The sequence below is a fragment of the Zerene cesonia genome, chromosome 13 (genome assembly GCF_012273895.1).
Source record: "Zerene cesonia ecotype Mississippi chromosome 13, Zerene_cesonia_1.1, whole genome shotgun sequence".
In the NCBI taxonomy this organism is placed as follows: Eukaryota; Metazoa; Arthropoda; class Insecta; order Lepidoptera; family Pieridae; genus Zerene; species Zerene cesonia.
In genome coordinates, this window is record NC_052114.1 from 1,883,743 (window position 1) to 1,907,346 (window position 23,604).

Sequence of the window (23,604 nt, forward strand, 5' to 3'; positions counted from 1 at the left end):
AATGACATAGACAAAGAGAATGAAATATTATTATTCGATTGCTGTGGTCAGGTCAAGTGGTCTAAGGCATCGCTGTGATAAAACGAAAGGCTTTTTATTCATGTCTTTAAAATATATAAAATATTAATAAATCGTATCTATTGCTATGGAAATGAGAATAGGAAAATAGTGTACATCTAGGAATGTTTTAGTCATGCAAAAGCACGTGTCCCGATACGTTTATGCTCCTATTTTTATAATACTCGAATCTACCGAATTCTCTCTATTGAAAAACACAACTGAAAACAATAGACTCGTTACAGTTTGTATTTCTACGGCAAAGACATTAATTGAACTTTGCTCGGCGAAGCTTTGTTTTTATTGTATCGTAAAATCTGAGCTGCAATCGGCTATAGCAATTAAAAATCTAGGTACTTGAGTTTTTAATAAACTTTGGTAACTGTTTATTGGTCAAGTTATAAGTGTTATATCTAAAACTGCATTTACATTCCTTCTTATTTGAAATGGCTGATATTATTTCATTATATTATATTCCAAATGGAATCAACTTTTAATTTTTATAATTTATTCATATGGAAGAAAATTTGTACTACAACTTTTATTCAATAAAAACAATAAAACAAAATTGAATTACCTACTGTTTTTCCTAATCGCAGTAGCTTCATGAAACTGTAGTTACAATTCACTTATAAACAACGTCACAAATTCACACGGTTTTTCCCAAAAATACCCGCGAATTTATTAGGATAAAAGTACAGGTAAAAATCGGAGACGCGCTGATGTGACAAATACATTATGTTACATTTGCTATTACCTATATAAGCTTTTATCAACTGACATATTCGTATAACGCCGCCATTAAAAGGTAGGATTTCAAGGGAAACATACAAGTAGGGTTGGTCCATTATATAACAAGGAAAACGTCGGAAAAACTGTCGCTCGTGTATTTTACGGGATTTCAAAATCTATGAATTAATGAACACCAGCATTTTATAAGGGAACGTATAAATAAAATGTTTTCTGTAAATCTAACTTTTCTTTTGTTAAAATTGTGTTAAAGTTTTCATTTCAAATGACAAGACTTAACAATTGTATCCTTAATATTTATTTAAGAAAACATTATTAATTGATAAGCAGTTAATAATAAAATAATTAAAAGTGCTTTTATTGAAGAATGAAAAACGAAACATGCTAATAAGTAATGTATATAATGTATTCTATAATTAAATCAACCATCGTCAGAAGTATGGGGTTCGAAATGGATAATTAATTTAATTTATTAAAAATAATTTGAAAAATTCAAATTTTAAAGCTTTTTCCGTTTCTAAGAAATCACTTAACAATATAAGATTATTAAATGTTTAATGATTTGTGTTCATTTGTATATATCTTTCACTCAGAGAAGTATGTTAGCTGTACAAATTTACATACATATTATGTACCTATAAAAATATTTAAATGACTACATGAACCAATTCTGTCCAAGGGGACATTGCCAGTAAAACGTATTTTTCATATATTTGAAGTCTGTTAAGAGCCGTGATACACACTTTTAAAGAATACGACTCAATGAAACTCACTGTTAACCACTTTCCATAAAACTGAGTGCATTTTGGCAAATTGTAATTGCGTATGATTCGTTTACTTGGCAATTCCTTCAAGGAAGTAAAGATTACTATCTATTACTTCGTGTTTATGGCACCTTGGGACATATAATTAATATTAGTTACTAACGGCTCGCCCCGGCTTCACCCGTGGTACACAGCTTACTAAGTGAACCTGCCGCTCTCTAATGATGAAAGAATTTTTGACATCGGTATTTCGTGAAAACATTACAAACGTAAATACATAAATATGTTTCTTTTTTTTAATATTACTTTGAACATACAAATTAATAACATTAATGTTTTTACTTCTTGAAAGGCAATCCTCATGCTATCAGTATAATGTCGATAATTTGTTCAAATTAAACATCCAATGAACAAAAAAATGCACAATTCCTTTGACTGTTGAAAAGGATTCACTGAAACCCGGTGCTGCGATATATCTGCGTCACAGAATATCAGCGAGTGGTCCTTTTTAATGTTTATATAGTGCACAGACCCCATATCGCATGTTTTATCTTAAAATAAAATCTTTTCTTTTTATTTTTCTTGCACTAAAATATATTTGTAGTATTTTGTGTGACACACAATTAAATGAAATGTCTAAAGCGAATAAGATTTATATTGTTACGATTATTATCTAAATAACCTTAAATTACTGGATTCTATCTAAAAATCTGAAAGGACCGTAAATAATTATAACACTGATAATTATCGTGACATTATCTCAGCAACCGATAGAAAAATAAGTTCAACTCCAGTTCATATCAAGAACAACGCCCCTACCTAATAGGTGATAAAATCCCAACTTTTATTATTCGCGACAGGACATTTAATTTTTATTACACGAATTCCGGATAATATATTGAGTTTTAAACTTCTGAATGTTCGTAGTCGGTAAATTTTTCCAAACTTACGCCATGAACTTGTCGTGTTTGTGATATGCCATAAGGTACACTAGTATGTACCTCAGAACACGGCTTGGATTCACGGCTTGGATTCATTGAACACTTCCTGATTCTTATTACGAAAATATGTGAAGCATTCTACATTTGGTTTATAGAATGACATACCGTTGGAAACCAAACGTTTCCAGAGCTATATAGAAAATTCAGTTAATAAGGACATGAAAATTATAAATACATAATAGAATGTGTATATTTTTCTTGGTTGTGTATTCAGTGCAGTTTTTGTAAACATCATCAACATTTTTGGAAGATTAACGATCACATCGATGTGTTAAAAGGTTTATTTAAACTTACTACAAAAGTGAAATAAATCTTCTCAAAACATTTAAGAGAACGTAAAAATATTTGCATGTGCCCTTCGTAAGAATGCGTAAGCCGTAAACACCAGAAATACGCTATGTAAATACCGAACATACGTATATACATAAATATAAATAGAACGAACACTAAAATTTTTTCGCTGAGTAAAAATATTTGTTTAGTTAAAGTGATGTGTTCGGTTAATTTACGTCTACGCATCATAAAAACATCGAAGATTGTCTATAAAAATATGGAATAGTAAAACAGATTGTATGTGGACTTTTAAAAATAGATATTACACAGGAAATAGGTTATAGAGTGGCGATTAATTTCCAATGATTATATGAATTCTTTGTAATTTTGAATTATGCAAATATGAAATTACATTTGAATAATACATATTACTCATTAGAACTTGGTAACTAGCTCTAATAAAACATTCAAAATGAATGTCGTTGTATACATATGAATTTTAATATTATTACATAAATATTTTTCCCATACGAGCAACGAACCGAAAAACAGAGACTAAAAACCATATGTTCTTTTTCACAATACGTGAATAGGATTCACAAAACCCATACACAATTACACAAGCAATGTATAGTATACTATCAATATAATATTACACAATAAGTAAATGAATGAACAGTTTCGGTTATCGAAGGGTTTTGGCGGAGTCTTGATTCGCGTAGCGGCCCGCCGCGACGACGCACGCCTGTGCTTTCTCGAGTTCCAAGTTATACCGAGTGCTGTGCAGCAATAACTGTTTAGTGATTAAGTGTTGAGAGAACCTGATATTTTGAGGGTGAATATGAGATTTTTATATGAGTATTTAAATTAGTGTGCAGTTGTGCGAATTTTTACAGTTAATTTAAAGTTGTTTTACGGCCAGTAACTTATAACTTAATTAATGACAACTTTGTGAAATGAGCTTTTTTGAGTAGGTAAAATAACACCTGCATAAAAAAGTGGAACAAAAAATAAATTAATGTTTTTAGTTAAAAGCTTAGTTGCATGAGCTTAATTTTAACTTGAAGTAAACAATACTTACAATACATTTACTGTGCTTTAACTGAATCTTTACTTGGATCAAGAGAAAGAGTATTTTGTGTAGTCATCAAATAATACAAACTAATCCATAATAATAACTATATCACAAAAACACAAAAAAAAACTTTGTATAATTTATTCTTCTCTTATTAATAATTTTATCGAATAATTATGAAGAAATAATTATAAATAGAACATTTCTTCTCAATTTAAATTTAAATAATGTGGTTATTAATTTTTAATAATAATGGTAATTGGTAACGCAATAATATATTGCATTATTCTTTTCTGCAATATAAAAATGATTTATTTAAACTCATTTAACCGGGCTTATATACGTATGATATAGGATTTAAAGATTATTAAGAACTTTGATATAGTGTATTATTTTCAAATAATTTATGAAAATATTTGCAACTCTTTCGTGCAAAAAATACTCCCTTTTAAACATATTGCCTTGGTACATAATAATTGTCTGTTAATTGCATTAAATTTCTATTGAAAGCATAACATTACATTATGAAAAACAGAACCAACTGCAACCGAAAGCTGAAGAAGCAATTATTATCTACATTGTACAATGCAAAAGAAATAATTACTTACATAGGTCGAAGGTGGACAAATGATTAAAATATATTATTCATCGCGCAATACAAGAAAGCCACTCCAAATAATTACATTCTTATTGTATGAAAAAGTAAATGATTGTTTCTTTCCATGTATCGTTAATTCATAAAATAATTGTTTAAAAAATAGTCTATGATGTAACTGTGCTGTATTTTCGTAAAGGAAAATCCCCTCTAAGAAGTTGCTGAAATTAGCGTATAAACAGAAGTCAATGCGTTGGATTTATTTAATCCTCTATTGATTGATTGATGTAATAACATTTGGAAAGCATGTATTATAATACATGCTACAAGCGACTATTATATAGTAATTATATATTTATAATATGCCTATATGAATTGTTTATGTTTTCAAAGAGACAAAAAATTGTTTCCGATAAATATTAATTTTTCTCATTTCCGAATGTTGCAACCAATTAATGATGCATGTTACAATTTTAATATACTACAAAAATTAGAGTTAATTAGTGATGCATTATAAGGAATTTTTCATTTTTAAATTCAAGAAAATATTACGAAAGAACCTTCAAAATACTGACATGTAGTCACAACAATATTCTAATCGCTTAATTCGTCAAAATGAAATCAAATCAAAATTATAGCATTCGAGCATTAAATGGCACCAAATAGAAATCGGTACACCCCGTCGAAAGTTCTGAGGTAACAAACACAAGGAAATACATTCAAATGGAGAACCTCCACCTTTCTTGGAAGTCAGTTAAAAACAGCGATTCCCTCATGAAAAAAAAGTTTTCTATGCGAAAATCGTAATCCATAAAATGTGTAATTGGGTTTATAAATTCATTAAAAGAAGCCTATTATGGCAATATTTTAATTATATTAATTGACTTGACAGCATACAATATATATTAAATTGAATTAGATATCAGAGCGGTTAAGCAAAGTTTTATTTGGCATTAATATTTAGAACTTTTATAGAAATGGAAATTGCAAATATATTTAAAAAAGTAATTACCAAGTTTCTTGCCGCCTCTTTTATATTGAATTTGTTTACCGAATAAATGATGCTTAATTTTGGTATATTGTTATTAATGAAGTTTTATTTTAAGAATTTTTTAGCTTTATGTGTCTGACATGATGTTATTTTTAGTTTGAACAATAAGTCAGGGTGTACTGTGTCTCTTTGAAATTCAATGAATTTTGACTAATCCGGATTCACTGAACCGATTTGCGTAATTATATATTTAGGTTATACAGGAAAGGAGAGAAAGTCGGGTGAGAGATTTATAAAAAAAAGCGAATCATCTCATTCGTGATTTTTCCTTACCACAACAACATTAATAGAATTTATGAATTTATTTTATTTTTCTTCAACAGTTGTTACATAAGCATTTTCTCCTTATTCAATAAGATAAAGTATTTCAATTTTTACAACTATTAAAGATAAACACATAATTCACACTTAACTCAAACGATAGTTCACAGATTCTGTTCATCTGTTCAAAACTTGACATTGGCAGAATCCGTACTCAGAAGGTTCGGCAGTTGTCACTAAAGAAAAAAATGGCTAGCAATCACAAAAATATGATGATTCTCGAAAATCGACATTTAATTAATCAACCCTAAAATTACGTTATTTATGAAATTCAGTGAATACGTTTAATGTATTTATATGCTTTCTGAACATTGAAGTATCTTTATTAAAGCAAATTTCGTTTATAGACTGGTTAAAGTTAAAATTATGGCCCAGAATATAATTAACCCGATACACTTGCGTACAAACAATTATATAATGTTCAAATGTTTGCCCTTATGTAAAAAAAATATTTATAAATATCATTATATACTGCTATACTTGTAGGTTTGCGACTGTGTGTCTCGGACATGGGAATTAGTGAACATATTTCTCTCAAAGCTTCATAATCCACTAATATTATCATCATCAGCCAATACATGCCCCCACTGCTGGGACACAGGCGTCCCATGAAAGTTCAAGCCATAATCCACCACGCTGGCCAAGTGCGGGTTGGCAGATGTCACATGTCGTCAAACTATTTGCATCTTGGACATGCCGGTTTCCTCACGATGTTTTCCTTCACTGTCTTAAGCAGTGGAGATGTTATCCACATGTGCAGATAAATTGAAAAATCAATTTATGTCCTGCACGTCCGCCCGGTCTCGAACCCCGACTTATCGATTCTGAAGTCCCAGGTGCTCACCATTGAGCCAACACTGCTTTTTGAACTACTGCACCACAAATATTATAAATGAGGATTAAGTATGTCTGTCTATCTCTCTTCTTCACAACCACTGAACGGAATTAGATGTAATTTGGTACATAGACAGTTTGTAGCCCGAAAAAGGATATATAGAATCGAAGAGTCCAACAAAAACTATGTGGAGAAATCCCCGGATCTCCCATCTTTTCTATATGACTGCCTATTTCACCATGCGGGCGAAGCCGTGGGCGGAAAGCTAGTTAAAATATAAACTGTGAAAAGACTACAGAATATTTTTTATCGAACTATTGTCGATCATGCGTAATGCCTTATCCTCAAACATGGAAAAAGAAAACAAAGTACGACATGAAATATGACTTCGTTAAGTCCCTGTATCAACAGCATGTCCGATGAAAATATAAATAAATTATAGACGGAAAAGGTCATGGGATCGGTTTGATATGTAGTCTAGGAGATTATGGTAAAAATATGTACGATGTGTGTATGGGATTTATGTTGGGACTTTGGTATCTATGCAGTTTATTGGTAGGGAAAATATAAGTGCCGGCTGCTTTGGGTGTGCGTAGCTGGCAGATTTTTTATAAAGGTTTAAATAAGTACTTTAATTCTAAGTAAAAGAAAATTCTTTCTGCTTTTACTTTGTTTATACTTTTTGCATGTAGAATACATATAAGTGTAATGCATTTTGTTATATTTTACATACAGGTATATAATTTACTTTTTAAAGAAATCATTTTACACGAAAAGTAGCTACCACTAAACAATGAAAAAACTAATGAAGTGTTTTCATTTTAATTATTTGAATAACATTAACTAAACCATTACATTAAAAATTCGAAAAATAAATTGTGAGAAAATAACTATTCTACGCTCTTCGACTAGGTATCTGACTTCATTGGATATATATTTCCGATGTGAAGTAAGTCGGAAAATTACATATATTATTAATGTACTTTCATGGTCATTTATAAATCGGGGACTGTCCTTGACAGTGCGACCTTGTCTTCCAATCCTTGGCTTTAATGAGGTAGAAAGTTCTGAAGAAGTTTGTTAATGGAAACGATAATGATGCTTTGTTGTTAAGTTATATGCTTTTTTATTTTATGAATATTGAAATGGGTTCAGCCACGTGAAGATATTCTATGGAAGATCATAAAAAAATAACTTTTGGTTGTGCCAGCCAATGTATAATACATATTATTCTTTTTGTATTTTATTGTTTTCGAATCAATTTGAATTTAAATTTTAGCTATGTCTGCCTCTTCTTTAATTTAAGAAAATTTTCTCATCGTAAATCTATTTATAACTGTTGTATATAATATTAAATCTAAATTGATATCTCCAATACGATAGACTATAGATAGAGATAGACTATACTATATATATTATATGATACTAGCGGCGTTCTCGTATTAGGAATTACATAAACTATTATTTGTCTAATGCCTGTGTCTAATGCGCAAGGCTATTAGGAAACGCTCCAACAGTAAATGGAGAAGGTTGAAAATATGATGAAGCCATAGTTTTGAACTTCGTTTTTCACTAAGTCTCATCCAGAGGTTAACCCTAAACGATACTTAGGCCGGCTTTCACTGAAAATCGGATCATTGAATCCATGTAATGGGACAAATTGAAACCATTCTGTTTCTGACAGGAATCGATGACTCAAACTGCTGTAATTTTGTTTATCATTCAGTTAATAAGGCTTTTAAGCCAAGAATGCTGAGATTAAGAGACGAGGCCTTGATGTTTTCGTTAATGAATGAAAATTAATTAAACAAGAACCTCAAACAAAGATCTGCAACGTGGCCCTTTTGCTGTCGATTTTAATCCTTTGGTAGGGAAAAAATGTGAAAGTGTGGGTACTAGAATAGTATTATGTTATCTGTGGTGTGTCGTCGTAATGCAGCGAGTATGTGATACGATTTTTGTGTCTGAAGATAGAAGATTAGATGGAGATAAAGGCTACTTTTATACCGCGCTAAAACCTCTCATTCCCATGGGAATATGTTTGACTACGCGGGCGAAATGTTAGGTAATAAATAAGGGTTAAATTTTTGCATTCTTAGAAGACCTTGTAAGCAAATTGTAATTAGCTTAACTTTTTTTATGGCAGAGCAAGCAAAGGAGCAGATGGGCCACCTGATACTAACTTGTTTCGTGTTTACCTGCTTAGAAGTTCATACGTCCTTATTGGTAAATAGAATATTGAATAAGATTAGCCATTCGGCTATGACATAAAAGTACATGTGCAAGTGGTTTCACAGATTATTCTAAGGAATAACATCTAGAAGAAAAAACGGACCAATTATAATTTCATTTCCATAATGAAAAGTTTAGGTGAATAAAAATGCAAATAACTATAGATTGCTTTGCAATTTGGAATAACAGAAATGTATGACATTTCAATGGAATTAATACAATATTTGTGCACTTCGAACTTTAAAGTTCGAAATCATAAAGAAATAATGAAAATGAAATTAGTGAAACGGATAAATAAAAAACAATAACTAGAAACGTTAACGTGTGTTATAAGTCAAATATTTCCCCTAAAATAGTTTATTTGTCCCGATTGCCTCGCTCATATAATACCGAGTCTAGTATCTTATCTTAGCATAAAGAAAACAAAAGTTCCACACTTTCGACAAGGAAAATAAAACTCTTATGTCCCATTCCTAGATATAATCGTATGCAAAGTTTTTCTAGAACATGTGACGTCAGTTGGCAAAGGATAAGCGAAAAAAGTTTGGTGTATTTTTTGTAATGTGGTTGTTAGATCATACCTATGTTACATTGAATGCATGAGGGGTGACATGACGTGTTTCTAGATATTGCAAGAAATTAAAACTACTATTGTACTGAAACGACTTTTAATAATATTATGAAAAATGGAATGTAACTTCTATAATGTTAAAATCTTAAAACAAAAATAATAGTAATCTGTATATGATATACCTGACAATGTCTCTCTTACAACAAATACGTAAATAACATATTCAAAGGGACACATTAAATGCAAAAGTAAGGTTAAAGGTTAAAAATTACAGGATCCGATACAGCTGTTACGATTTCACCCATGTCCGTTCCAATTGGTTGTAGGCCTGACATGATGAGTCTTTTTAAGGCTAGCCTTAAAAAGCCTTCCCTATAAATGAACTACCCAACCCAAATATATTTTATATATTTATTTCATATATAGTTCCGGAGAGAAACTCATTATAAGAAACTGTACACTTTAGACATTTTAATATGACCATTGATAATACTATATGACCGCCTCCGTGGTACAGTGGTTAACGCGTGAGCGTAGAACCGAGGGGTCCTGGGTTCGATTCCCGGTGGGGACGCACAAAAAAAAATGTCTCTGTCTGGCAGGACACAGAAGGCTGATCACCTACTTGTCCATAAAGAAAATCGATCAGTGAAACAGATGAGCATCGTCTGCCCCATACCCCACTAGGTGACACGGGACTTCACCTATTGATAATACTATATACTTATAAAATTTATATTTGCAGCTTTAAAAGTTTCCGCTATAAAGTTGACAATGAAAAGAATGTTATCTCACACAATTACTTAATTACTTTGATTGGACATAAAACCAGACAAGTGTAATTACACAGTTAGCAGTGGTTTATACACTATCGTCTAATTAACAAGTGAATGACGGTAATACGGTGAGTAGTAATTTTCATTAGCTTTTGACCTTGAACTTACTGTTTTTATTAGATGTTTTGAAGATAGTATAAATATAAATGTATCGCCGAAATTTATTTACGCGCAAAACTATCTGCATCAAGTTTGTTTTATAATTTGTATATTAGATTATCACAATGAAAATTTGATGCTTACAGGATTCTTATTGAAATTATTTTTGTTTGTTATCCAGTCGAAAGAATCAGTACACACCCCCACAGAAAAACGGCGCGAAATAGTGCATGCTACTGTGTATCGTTATAAGTTGACAATCCATAGCATAGATGTATAATGGCACAATATTTAAAGGCGGTGCTGGTGCTTACCATAAGGCGAGCGATCCACCAACTAACACAACAACAACATTAAAAGACATTAGCATGAGTGTACAAAAAACCATTATTAATGAAATGTAAAAACATCCCTGTCGATCCCACACGTGCAAAATAATATATTCAAGACAAAAGTTTGAATATATAGGCTTTTGGAATTTTCAAAACAAACAGTAAGTTTTATGATAGGAATGCTTCATAAGCCAGACAAAAATTGTAAATTAAGCGATATTAAAATTCCATATTATTTTGACCTAACCTATATTTTTCGAGCTAACTCGACCGTGCTATTGTTTTTGCTCGTGTAGGTACCTAATTTATAACCCACATTATATTTTCTAAGGGTCTAGTCTCTAGACTAACAATATATTTCACTAGCCAGATACAAAAAATAGCCTATTTGTAATATAATACAAACTATAATCTATCTCTGTACTAAATCGCAACAAATGCAATTTAGTGTAGATATAGAATATTGTAGTTTAAAAAATACGATCCGAATCCGGAGAAAAATTTTTTAAATCGGACGGTAGTTCCTAACTTGAGCGCGTTCAGTCTAACAATCTCTTCAGATTATATTATTACTAGCTGCACCCGGCAAACGCTGTTCTGCCTTACTCTTATCGTTTAGTGGTATGAAAAATAGATGTTAGCCGATTCTCAGACCTACCCAATATGCTTACCAAATTTCAGAGGAATCGGTCAAGCCGTTTCGGAGGAGTATAGAGACTAACATTGTGACACGAGAATTTTATATATAAGATATTTAATGAATATGATATAGATTACCGTAAATAAATTTCGTTTTTATCGCTTAACATATAATTTGTGAAAAAGTGTTGTAGACACTAAATGTTATGTACTCTTTAAAAAGTCCTTGCAGTCCCTAGTGCCAGTGACCTGGTGAATTTACAATTTTGTTTCACTGAGACCGAAACCTTACAGCATTTCCACTTACCACGTACCAAGTATTAGTGTTAAAAACTGTTGGCTAAATTAATAAATTAATAAATAGCATTAAACAAATTCTTCTTGCAATATATCTATATATATACATATATATATATAAATTTAAGCGTTACTTATTTTTTTGCAGATTTAACTGTTTTAGAAATAAAAACCGCTAGCCCTGTGATAAACTGGAAATTTATCTAATACTCTCAGGGCCATTTATCAATGAAACGCACAAAGGATGGAGTGCAATACAATTATTTATAGATAACTGTTATCGTGGAATTCTACTAAATAAATCTATTTATAGCCCGCGTAGAACAAAGCGTATGCGAAATATTTTAGAAAAATGATATGAATCCATTTGTTATTAAGTGTTAAAGAAACCGGGAGAGCATTTCGGTATGTAAATTTATTATTTATCCAATACCTGAATGAATTATGATTAAATTTTCCATATTTTAATAAAATCTAACATAATTTACCTATACATATGTTTTGAAATGCTAAAAAAGTTGAGTGGGATTTAAAACTGTTAAATTCTTAGTAACATTCTAAGTCATCTCATCGGTAAAGAAAAATTCGTTGGTTAAAATGCCACTTCACATTCATACTTCAAGCATAGAAGACAATGTACATATAAGCTATGCTAAATTCAAGGAAATATTACTGAAATTATTTTTAGTTAAAGTTGTATATTGTCAACAGGTCAGATAAGAAAAGATTAAGAAATTTTGTGATCTTGACTGTCAAAAACCTTAATTGAAATGAATAACTAATTCGTTCACGTTATTCTCATACCAAATCCTACTTCCTACTATCTAATATATAAAATTCTCGTAATATTATAAATGCGATAGTTTGTAAGGAAGTGTGTGTGTGTTTGTTGCTCTTTCACGCAAAAGCTACTGAATCGATTGCAATAAAATTTGGTACGTAGACAGCTGGACAACTGGAATAACATATAGGCAACTTTTTATCCCGATATTCCTACGGGATGTGGACTTACGCGGGTGAATCCGCGGGGTGCAGCTAGTTTTCTATAAATCAAGTTGGTAATATTTCTGCCAGATCAAATTGTTTGTTCCATCAAGCTCGCTGTCACAACAAACATTCCTATTATGTGAATATATTTGCCTTTAGCAAACGCAGCAGTATGTGACTTTGGATCAGATTGCTACCGACTTGGTATGTTTATCTATTCAATATTTATGCTTTGCTCTGTTTCTGCTATTAATTTATGGATCATCATGTCTAAATTGCATACTTCTAAATACTTGTGACTAGCATAATCTTGGAAATTTATAGAAATACACTACATGGTTTAGAACAAAGTTGTTTTGCGCTGTCTGTCACTATGACGTACGCAGCTTAGATCTTTTAAACTACTCAACGATGCGCTTCTTTTTAATAGATGAAGTGATTGAAGAAAAAGGAAGGAATAATTAATTATTATTTAAAAAAATTAGTATATCTAAACTTATAATATTAAGTATGTTTAATACTAACGTTGCACCCGTGAACCCGAGCGGATCACTATTGTGTTACAGAAAGTAAAAAAAAATACTCAAAAGACAGAGACAGAGACACAAGCACGCGCCGATTCAATGCGCCTAATTCTCTAGTGCTGCGCGCGCGGCGGACCGATCATAGTTCGGTGACTCATCGTAACGTTACCGGGCGTTACACTTTTTCATGAGTGACTCCGAGCCGCAACCTAATTTAAGACGTTATCACGTCAATAAGCTGAAGCTCACAGATTTCTTATTATTGTATTTGTTTCTGCATTAAGTACGTTCCTAGGAGGCCCATTTCCTTTTCCTCACCCTTCCCAGTCCATTCCTATTATCCTGTGGTCAATCCTTACTTTATCCCTTTCCCGCTACCGTTTGGAATTCAGGAAATAAATAAGATCTGGACAGAAATATGTAGCAACGGCACCAGTATCGTGGCGAAGACTATTAATTAATGACAACTCATAGTCTTGTTTCTTTTTATTAATAATTTAATACTGTAACGTAATGGCATTTACATGTATAAATAATATCTACTTTAGAATTTATCTTAAATATAATTATAAAGAGGATTAGACCAGGCTATGTTTTGAAGAATATTTCACTATTGTGTTTGCAAAAATTATACAAAAATGAAATATTCGACGCTAAAATTTTAAAATAGTCGGTGGAAACTATGCAAAAAGAGTAACTCAAATCTTTTTAATAAAACACCAACGGCAAAAAGTTCCATAATGTGGTCGGCATTAGCAGCCAACGTCTAAGTTATGAAGGCGACAAATTGAATTTTTTTCTTCTTTCCTCGCCATAAAAATCCTTTTGTTTGATTACTTTAACAAATAGCCACAGTGCTAGTGCCCAGATTTTTCCTATATTTCAACACATTTTTTATTTATGAGCTACTCTTTGACAAGGTGATCACGATACACTTCTATTATCTTCTTCTAATTTACATCCAGCCTGTTAGCATCACAGATAAAATAATATTATAGGGTTAGTAATAAACGATAAAGGTTGTATAAATTATTACTGAAAGATGTGTAAAATCACACAAATAGCACCCGTGGTTCACTTATGTGGCTCGAGGGAACACAGTGGGGTTTTAGTCGGTAGGACTCCGACATAACCCACGATCTCTTCCCCGTCGGCCATGGGTATCTATGCAAGATTTCCCCACTATAAAAAAGGGTATAGGCTAACTTGGCTGACAGGTTTTTTTTATTCCAAATAATGCTCTCTTGGGATAAAACAAGGATCTTAAAATCCGGGCGGAGCCGTATAATACATAAATATATCTTCATTTCCATTCACAATAATAACACATGATGACTAGATAGCACGAAATTAACTAAATTACAGTGTATCTCATACGTGAAATTAATTACGTCGCAATAATTATTATTCTATTCGTGCTCTCAAAATCTCGTGTTTCGTTCTACGTTACGTATTCGGTAATTCGAAACAAGGAAGCGTTAATTATTTTGAACTATAAACGCTCACTTCAAAATTAGGTGTTTGTTCTGTCTCTTATCAAATTAATTGTTATAGTTTTGAGAAAAGCTGTGAAATCATAAGAACCAGTCAGGTTTATTCATGTCTATCAAAATACGTTATAACAATAACGTTCTTGTATCTTAGTATTTATTGTTCATTTATTTACGCGTATAGCAAGTTTTAACACTTAATTTAGCTTTAAAATGTATTTCTAACGAAATAAATTAATATTCCTTCTAGTGACGAGCAATTAGCAATGGTTAACATAATGTCAATTAATTATTTATTTTACACTCTCTGCATTTTGCACAAGTTGTTTGATCGCCCCAAAGTAGGTAAATGCGAAAAGTAACGAAATTCTAATTCAAATAACATTCAAAAGTTAATTTATTTCGTAATTGACCTTGAAGGTCCCATAAATTGCCCCAAGTTGTTTATCTCCGTAGAAATTTCGAGTTAATGTTTAACTTAATTCCGTAAGGTGAGAAAAAGTTACTGCCTCATAACAATTTACGTCGAGTTAATATTTTTCCAAGCGTTTAAATTCCTTTTTCGTAGTTTAAGATGCTGTAAATGATTTATTGATATAAAAAGTTATGCCAGTTATTTATACGTATAAATGTATGAGTTACAGACGTAACCACGTGGATTGCGACGTAAAAGTTTGACTTGCATAAACCAAATTCACAATTAAACTGATTAATTTTTCGTTTGACAATATTTCAATGATACATGCGCTATATTTCTGTAACCAAATACCCATAAAACTATTATAAACTGAAAATATGTAAAAAACTATTATAAACTGTAGGATAGTGATTATTTTTACACCATGCCTTATACAGATGAATTTATTGTAATATAACACGATAGAAAAGAGGGGAAACGAGTTTGTGGGTCCCCATACGGCAGGCATATACCACTGCATAGTAAAAATAAAAACAAACCAAACACTAAAGAATTTAGCTTTTTAAAGTAATAAAATTTAGTATAATAACAACAAACTTTAGAACCACTATTTTCCAGTTTAGCAAATCAAATTATGAGAACGATAGCACCGGTACAAACCAGATCCCGCCTACGGAAAGCAGTAATTCCTTGCTATAGTAATCCCGACGGGATGAGATACTTCCAAGTCCTTCCTTAACGCTCAGCCACAGTGGCTTACACAAATTTGCACTCTAGATTATAACTTTAAACTTGCCTCATTATCATGCAATAATGTTCCTGCTAGTGTGGATTGAGTTTATGATCGAAACTTTCATATCATATCTTTGGTTTGGGCCTTCATTGCTTTGTGATTTTATACTAATTTCTCGTTAGGGTTTAGTCTGACTGGTCTCAAATAGCAACTGAAACTTTACAACCCAATATTTTTTTATATTTTATTAAGTGCAGAGTATAGTATTCATAATTGTTGACATTTTTAAATTAAGCATTATACGAGCATTTGTTAGTTTCCATATTTTGTATTGTACACTTTCTTTTTTTTTCAAGACAATGACATGACGCCGAGACGTTAACTAATAAAATGGTACGTGGTTGTACTGTTATATACTTATAATATGGCATACAACCTATGAAATAATCAAGCATCTCGGTACAGAAGACCTGATATTATTAGGTATAATGTTAAATAAAAATAACTTATATTTAGAATAAACCAATTCAACCGTAATGCAAAATCTTCAAATGATATTTCAAGCAAAAAGTTTATATTTCCATTTTGTTGATTGCGTAATTTGAAAAGAAACGTCTACAATATTGTGGAACATTTTTGGACCCTTCCTAAGAGACATGGTGTTTGCCACTGATTAATTACACGAGTCAATGGGATTTTATTGTGTAAAAGCTTAAGAATTTTAGCCAGGGATGTGGGTCAAGCTAAATTTTCATGTAATGGTATTGGCCCGTAAAATGTCGGGAATACAAATGTTTTATGAATTAACGAGACATAAGGAATTAGAGTTAGTATCTTCAGATATTTTTTGTATTTCTTTTGCTAGATACCACTTTTTTAAACAATAGATAGATATATAACACTTTCTACTTCGTACGAATTTCGCAAATTGGATTATAGTTAGTCCACAGAATCACTTTACCACATTAAGAATACCGAGGCCGGAGGAACTTAATTCCTTGAAATGAGATTTTGTTTCCCTTGACCTTGTATAGACACTTTGGGTTTACGATACATTTAATTTGTTATTACTCACTAGATATTCCTTCCGACATTGTTCATGTGATGACAATGCTGACCTGTCGTGATATTTCTAAATATATTAAGTCTTAACCATTGAGATTAGAACAATACTAATATTATAAATGCGAAAGTTCGTAAGGATGTGTTTGTTACTCTTTCACGCAAAAACTACTGAACCGATTGCAATGAAATTTGGTACGTAGACAGCTGGACAACTGGAATAACATAATTATAGCCATTTTTTTCTTTTTATCCCGATATTTCTACGGGATACGGACTTACGCGGGTGATACGAAAAGAAATGCTTGTTATTTTGTCTTTCCTTTTATAATTCATATTACATATGGTGTAAATACGATATGCCTTCCATGGAGCAATTATATTTTGTAGAAGACATAAACTGCTATATTTATATATCATCCTTATATACTTTCGCATTTATAATATAGGTAGGATAGGATTTTACGGGTTACAATTTTTTGTCCAGGTTGTTAAATACTGAAATTTATTAAAAAAAGAGGAGCCAAAAGAAAAGTAATTGTGACCCACCTGTTAACAGGGTCTCGCAGATTTGATCGACTGAATTAAATACTTTGTATATCGGCTCCCAAATCGCTGTCAGTTTGATTGATTATCCAATTTTAATTTCAGCAAAACTGAACCTTAAAGTTAATGCAGTAAGAATGGAAGTCATAAAACAATATTGACCATCTGCTCTTAGCTATTGATGAATTTAAATATTTTACACAGCGGCATATTGATGAGGTCATTTGAATGAGGGAGTTTTTTTTTTGTTTCAATAGAATTTTTGGTTTTGATATAGTCCTGAAATGATTGTTGGCTATATTTTATTATTAAATAAATCTTTTGGGTCTATTTTTAGAGGGGAAAATATACCTACGGGTTGCCTGTCACAGTTATATCTTGTGCGTTTGTCTATTTGTCTGGTGGAACGCCTGATGGTAAGCGTTACCACCGCCCATGATCATTTAGAGAGGCATAAGGTCCACTGCAGACCTTACACCTCTACAAATGGATTGCCGATTTTAAATTGGGAAGGGATTAAGAAAGGTTTGGCAAGAGGAATGATGGAAAGGTCTGGGAAGGGTAAGGAGAAGGATATGGGCAAACACTGTTCGTATTAGAAAGTTATAATTTGACATGAATATACATATAAGTCAATTGCACATAGTGAAGTGTACCTCCCACCAACTATATTATATTAGCTATTACACAGTTAAAAACACTACTCAGTTAAAAAACAGACTATCTAACTGATATTGTTGTAATAAATTTTTAAGGCGCCATATACCATTCCTCTGGTTTAGTTGCCTGTGTAAATAGTACGAAGAAAATAATAAACTCACCTAAGAAAAATATTATCCAGCAAAACCATTCCATTATAAGCGTTCGTATCCACATTCAGTTTTATGTTGGTTTTATGTCAGAATCCATCCTTTGCGATGTGAAGAATTTTCTCATGTTAACTTATTTAGCATAAATATTTACGGGTGTAGTTTTGGAAATCTTACTTTTCTTTCTGCCGTTGATGTTACTATATATAGGCAATATTTTAGGCTAGAACGTGGTAAATATTATTATTTCAACAATTCGGTTGCCGATTGAATTATGCCTCAAAATCAACACTGCCCATACTACCTTTGGTCTTATTCTTCCAACACGGTTAGTTGTAAGGTAAATGTTTACAGACCTGCCCGCTTCGGAGTCTTTATTATATTTATCGAACTCTGGAGATCTTTTAAATGAATTTTCTTACATTTTTACATCGTAGTCACACTTATTTAGAGCCCTATTTCGTATGCCACATTCATGACTACAGAAATATGAACACATTCTAGAATGTTGTTCTAAATTCAAGGAACACATTGTGATAACAATGGTCTAAACTCTAAAGACATAACGTTCTGATAAGACGGGTGAAAAAGATAGTATTAGATAAATACAGAGTATGTAAATGCCCTAGACGTAAACAGGGCGATGACACAATATTATTACGGGTTATGTGGAGAGGAAAAAAACTACGTCATTGGTCGTAAGTTAAGAGTTGTTTTTATTAAGAACTTGGGCTGAATATTTTGTTTCCCCACTCGTTTTGATATCAGAGATTAATAAACCGATATAATCATTATTGTAATGAATTATCATTAGGGTTTTTGTCAATGGCTTTGTAGTATTTCATGATATTTTTGGTTATTTACAAACTATTACCATCAAAATAGTTTTAGTTGTTTTTCATTCAAATAACATTTCAGTTCAGATATACATAATTTGTCTTCAATTATAAGAAATGAAACGCTTCACATAAATGAACAACGTTCAGTTAACGCTATTGCTTGAAAATTATTTCTATGAAATACTAATTAATTTATAATCAAAGAAATCCCAGCATCTTAGCCAAATCACAAGCAAGAAAAAGCAATTCGTCACAAGCGTGGAATCTTGTGAACCGATTTCCAATGCTATTGTCGGTCATCACTATACGTCTCATGATACAGGCGCTTGACGTAAACCCTTTTCGAACTGAAAAGATTTCATCAAGGATCCTAATTTAATTTGTGGAATGCCTCAACTTTCAGTTAAACCAGCTTATTTCGTTAAAATAAGGAAAGGGTTGCGTTGTGATGCGCCGGATTTTAATAATGAAAGGTTCAGATAGCAACTGATAACTGGCTCATTGTGTTATATAATTGTATATTTATTACCGCTGTTGCTTTAATTGTGGCGACCCATGCTCAAATAGGTTGTCAAAAACTTCCTCCACCTTTTTAACATTGCTTTAAAATAATAATAAAATTTTTATATAATGATTAACGATTAAATACCGCACGGAAAATATGTATTAAAATAATAATAAAAATGCGTAAGACAGTATTTTTGTTTGCTTCTGTCCAAAGAGCGATCAAAGTCAAATAATCATATTTGACTTTTTTGACTGGCGATAGTTAGGAGGCTATAGAGTTTCATAGATTAAGAGACTGTAACAGGCTTAATAACGTCGATGTTACATCTCATTTCCATTTTGTTTAAATTCCTTTTGACTAGGATAGGTAAACCGCAGGCGGAAAGCTAGTAGTGGTCGTGGACGATATTATTACAACCAGCTCTCGTAGCCCCTTCACTAAACCAGCTTGAAGGATCACAGTGGGATTTTGGTCGGTAGGAATCTGACATAACCCAAGGCTCTTTCCCCGGGGGTGGGTATCTATGCAAGATTTCCCCACTTAAAAAAAGGCGGAAAGCTAGTATAGTAGTAGTTTACATTATCAGTACTGAGATCGTGCAATAACCCCGCTATTTATAAGAACAATGTAAAATCTAACACGATTTGAAGCACTGATGTACTTACCCCGTCTAATCTGGACCAATTCGTTCAATCTCCTATCTCGATACAGACGTAAACGGTTACTTCGGATTGGGTGTAATAAGCATTACATTGTACGAATCTATTTCGATTTGAATCGAACGACATAGACTATAGATTAAAGAATTGGATTGAAGTGTGTGTTAGTTCAGTGATCAATACACATGTGTGATTTTTTTCTCCAGATGATCGACGGCAATGAAATGCTTCAGCGCAGTAAAAAGCCTATATCGCTATCTAGCCCCGAAACTATCCAAGGCGCAATAATAATTACTCAAAATCTTTATAAAGTCAAATATATATAGCTTTATTATAGCCTTTTATTCAGATAACAAAGTCAAATAAAGACAAACGAATAAATAAAAAAAATTGCATATTTATGTAAGGGTTAAATAGCCTCTTAATTAAGAAGAAGGCAATAAAATAATTAATATCAAGATTAACGTTACGTTAATATCAAAATAAATACAGTGAAATAACATTGTAGTCATTTGTTAATTAATATACATTATAGGTTAATAAGTACGGACTCATTACCCAATTAAAACGATAATATAGTCACGAATATAGTCACAATTATGAACATCCTGCCTTTATTATTTTTATAATAATGTGATTGTTTATTTCAATGCATTCTCAAGCCTGAATTAAAATCCTAAGCAAAAACATCCATAACAAGAAACAGGAATGTTACACTGACCATATTTCATTCCAAATTTAAATTAATTAAATTTTCTGTTGACTGTGGAAAGCGCAACAGGAAATTACCCGGACATTGATAAACATAGCCTTAATGATATTTCGTCCACAGATAAACAAGGGACAAAATGTGAAGCGGAATGGAAGAGGTGGGGTGCGACAACTGCAGTCTGTTTTTGGACGAAAATGCTAGCTTCTATGAAAATATCACGAACAATGTTACCATCAACAAATTTTATTTCTACCAGGTAATAAATGATACTTACTATAATTGTATATAGAATTTAATATCATACATATTCTTCCATATAAAAAAAAATAGGCGCTTCTTCTGAATATGTCTACATCATTATTTTGTTGTATTTAACCAAATGTATATAGGTACCAGTTCACTAGTGTTTATCAGCTTCATTAAAGTCCTTACGTTTTAATAATGCACAAAATCAAACACTGAATAATGCAAATTGCATCGTGCTGATATTATATGACCAGCAAAAACTTACGTTACTACTATAGATTTAGACATAAAATTCATTTGAATTTCAGCGTCTTAAATGCATAACAGAGGCGACACCTTCGTACATTCAATTTAAAACTGTATAATTGAGCGATAAAGTTCATAATTGGCTGTTTAAACGTCACATGTTCCTTAAGGATCCTTACTTGGGTTTCAATTAATTGTTTGAGAGACCACTGAAGTATGGGTCTAGACACAGAATTCTAATCTTGTTTAAATACGTATAAATGTAGGTAATTTCACAAAATATACACACTAATTGTTGGTATTAGTGTTACTAGGAACGGTTCGGTTATTAACCAACACTTAAATCACGGCTCATTTAAACGCACTGGTTAATGCACTTTTAGAAGAAAATTACGAATCTTAAGAATGGAGTCATAATGTTTTATGCATATTTTTGATCATCATCCTTGGTACTGGAAAATACAATCATGTGATGCGGAGAATCTTAAATTTATTTTTGCGTTTGTCAATGTACAGTTTTAAACGTAGGTCTAAAATGTGGGTTTATATTATTTAGATTTATTTGTAACATAGTAATAACTGGTATTTATTTGTATAAAACTATCTTTATTAATATATGAAACGCTAACATTATTTCAAATCACATCCGATATTTTGTTTACAAAGGTCTGTAACTGAATAGTGTACCACGGTTTCGTAACTCAACTCAATGATCCATAGAACTTTCTAGTCAATTTATTCCTAGAAGATTGCTTGCTAACTGCACTGGGGTGTTATTATGCAAAACTTTACCCTCTTATAATTTACAACAGAAAACCATTAACGTTAGCCCGTTATTCAAATTCTTTTCACTTCTCTTAAATTGCATTATAAGGATCGTGTCATGGAATAAATATTTAATCTGGACTTAAAGCGAGAGGTTTAGTCGCTGCTGTAATACAAAATAAGCAACCAAAATGAAGTTAAGTATTAAATAAAATTAAATTTATTTAAAAAAAATGTGAAAAGAATGATTGTATACAGAAATATACTAATCATTAAAAAAGTATTATCATTACAAACAAAAGCATCATTAAATAAATAATATAAATAATCGTGACAACTCGTTTCCCGCCCAGGAAAGGATAAGATAGGGAAAAGTGCTTATATAATTAGCTTTTTTCAACTAACGGGTCTTTTACAGAGGTATTTTATGCTTCCTCTAACAACAACTATTTTAGACTGTAGTTAATTTTGTTATATTTATCATATATTATATCAGGCATATTCAAAAATACCTATCTTAATTAGCTGATTTAATTTATATATTCATGTATGAACTATACTTCAGCAATTCGTCTACTTATAGCTTTTAAGATGACTAAATGTTATAACTAACGAACTAACACAAAGAAGCAATAATCGAAGTGTTTATAACTTAATTTTTCAAGCTCACAAAACAATTCAATCAGACTCTTTACAATATTAATCGAGATTAGTCAAAATTAATTTCCTTTTTTGAACATTATTTCTCTCCTCCTAACTACATACGATGATCTTCCTCCTATATATATCTTCAATGAGGTCGTTTAAAATTTTTATTCTTTCAGACAGCACAATTGGCGGTACTATGGGTTCTGCTGGTGGCCATTGTCGCCGGCAATGCCACAGTTATCCTGGCACTACTCCTCACAAAGTCCAGGAAAAGTCGGATGAACTTCTTTATCATGCATTTAGCTATAGCTGGTAAGTTGAGGTTATTCTTTATTATTCGGACAAATAAAACTCTAAATCATAGCATGTATTGTATTTTTATAATTACTACCAAACAAACCTTACGCATTAAAAGTGGACAAAGGTCAGTTGCATTAATATAACAAAAAAAAACAATAAATCTAAAAAATAGAGTCGATGTAGGTTGAAAAATAGCAATTGTTATTTTGTTTTCTGTTGCTAATTGTTACCAAGTAATAAAAATACGTGATGTCTTATTATTACCGGCATTGTAATATGAAAATATGGACGAATCATCATGTGGCTAGAACACTGAAATGGAACGAGAAGTATAAATAAATCTTTTGTTGTTCTTATCTTAATATGATCCTACAAATCCGAACT

At 31.7% G+C, this 23,604-nt stretch overlaps 1 protein-coding gene across 1 annotated transcript in view; it reads left to right on the plus strand.

Moving 5' to 3' along the window:
• Nucleotides 1–3,567: 3,567 nt before the first annotated feature.
• The window catches only part of LOC119831227 (cardioacceleratory peptide receptor-like), a 38,471-nt gene continuing 18,434 nt past the window's right edge, over nt 3,568–23,604 (plus strand). Inside the window, exons 1-3 of the mRNA XM_038354517.1 lie at nt 3,568–3,680; nt 21,136–21,271; nt 23,097–23,232. Coding sequence (XP_038210445.1) covers nt 21,164–21,271; nt 23,097–23,232 — 244 coding nt within the window. The 5' untranslated portion in view covers nt 3,568–3,680; nt 21,136–21,163. The remainder of the gene's footprint in view (nt 3,681–21,135; nt 21,272–23,096; nt 23,233–23,604) is intronic.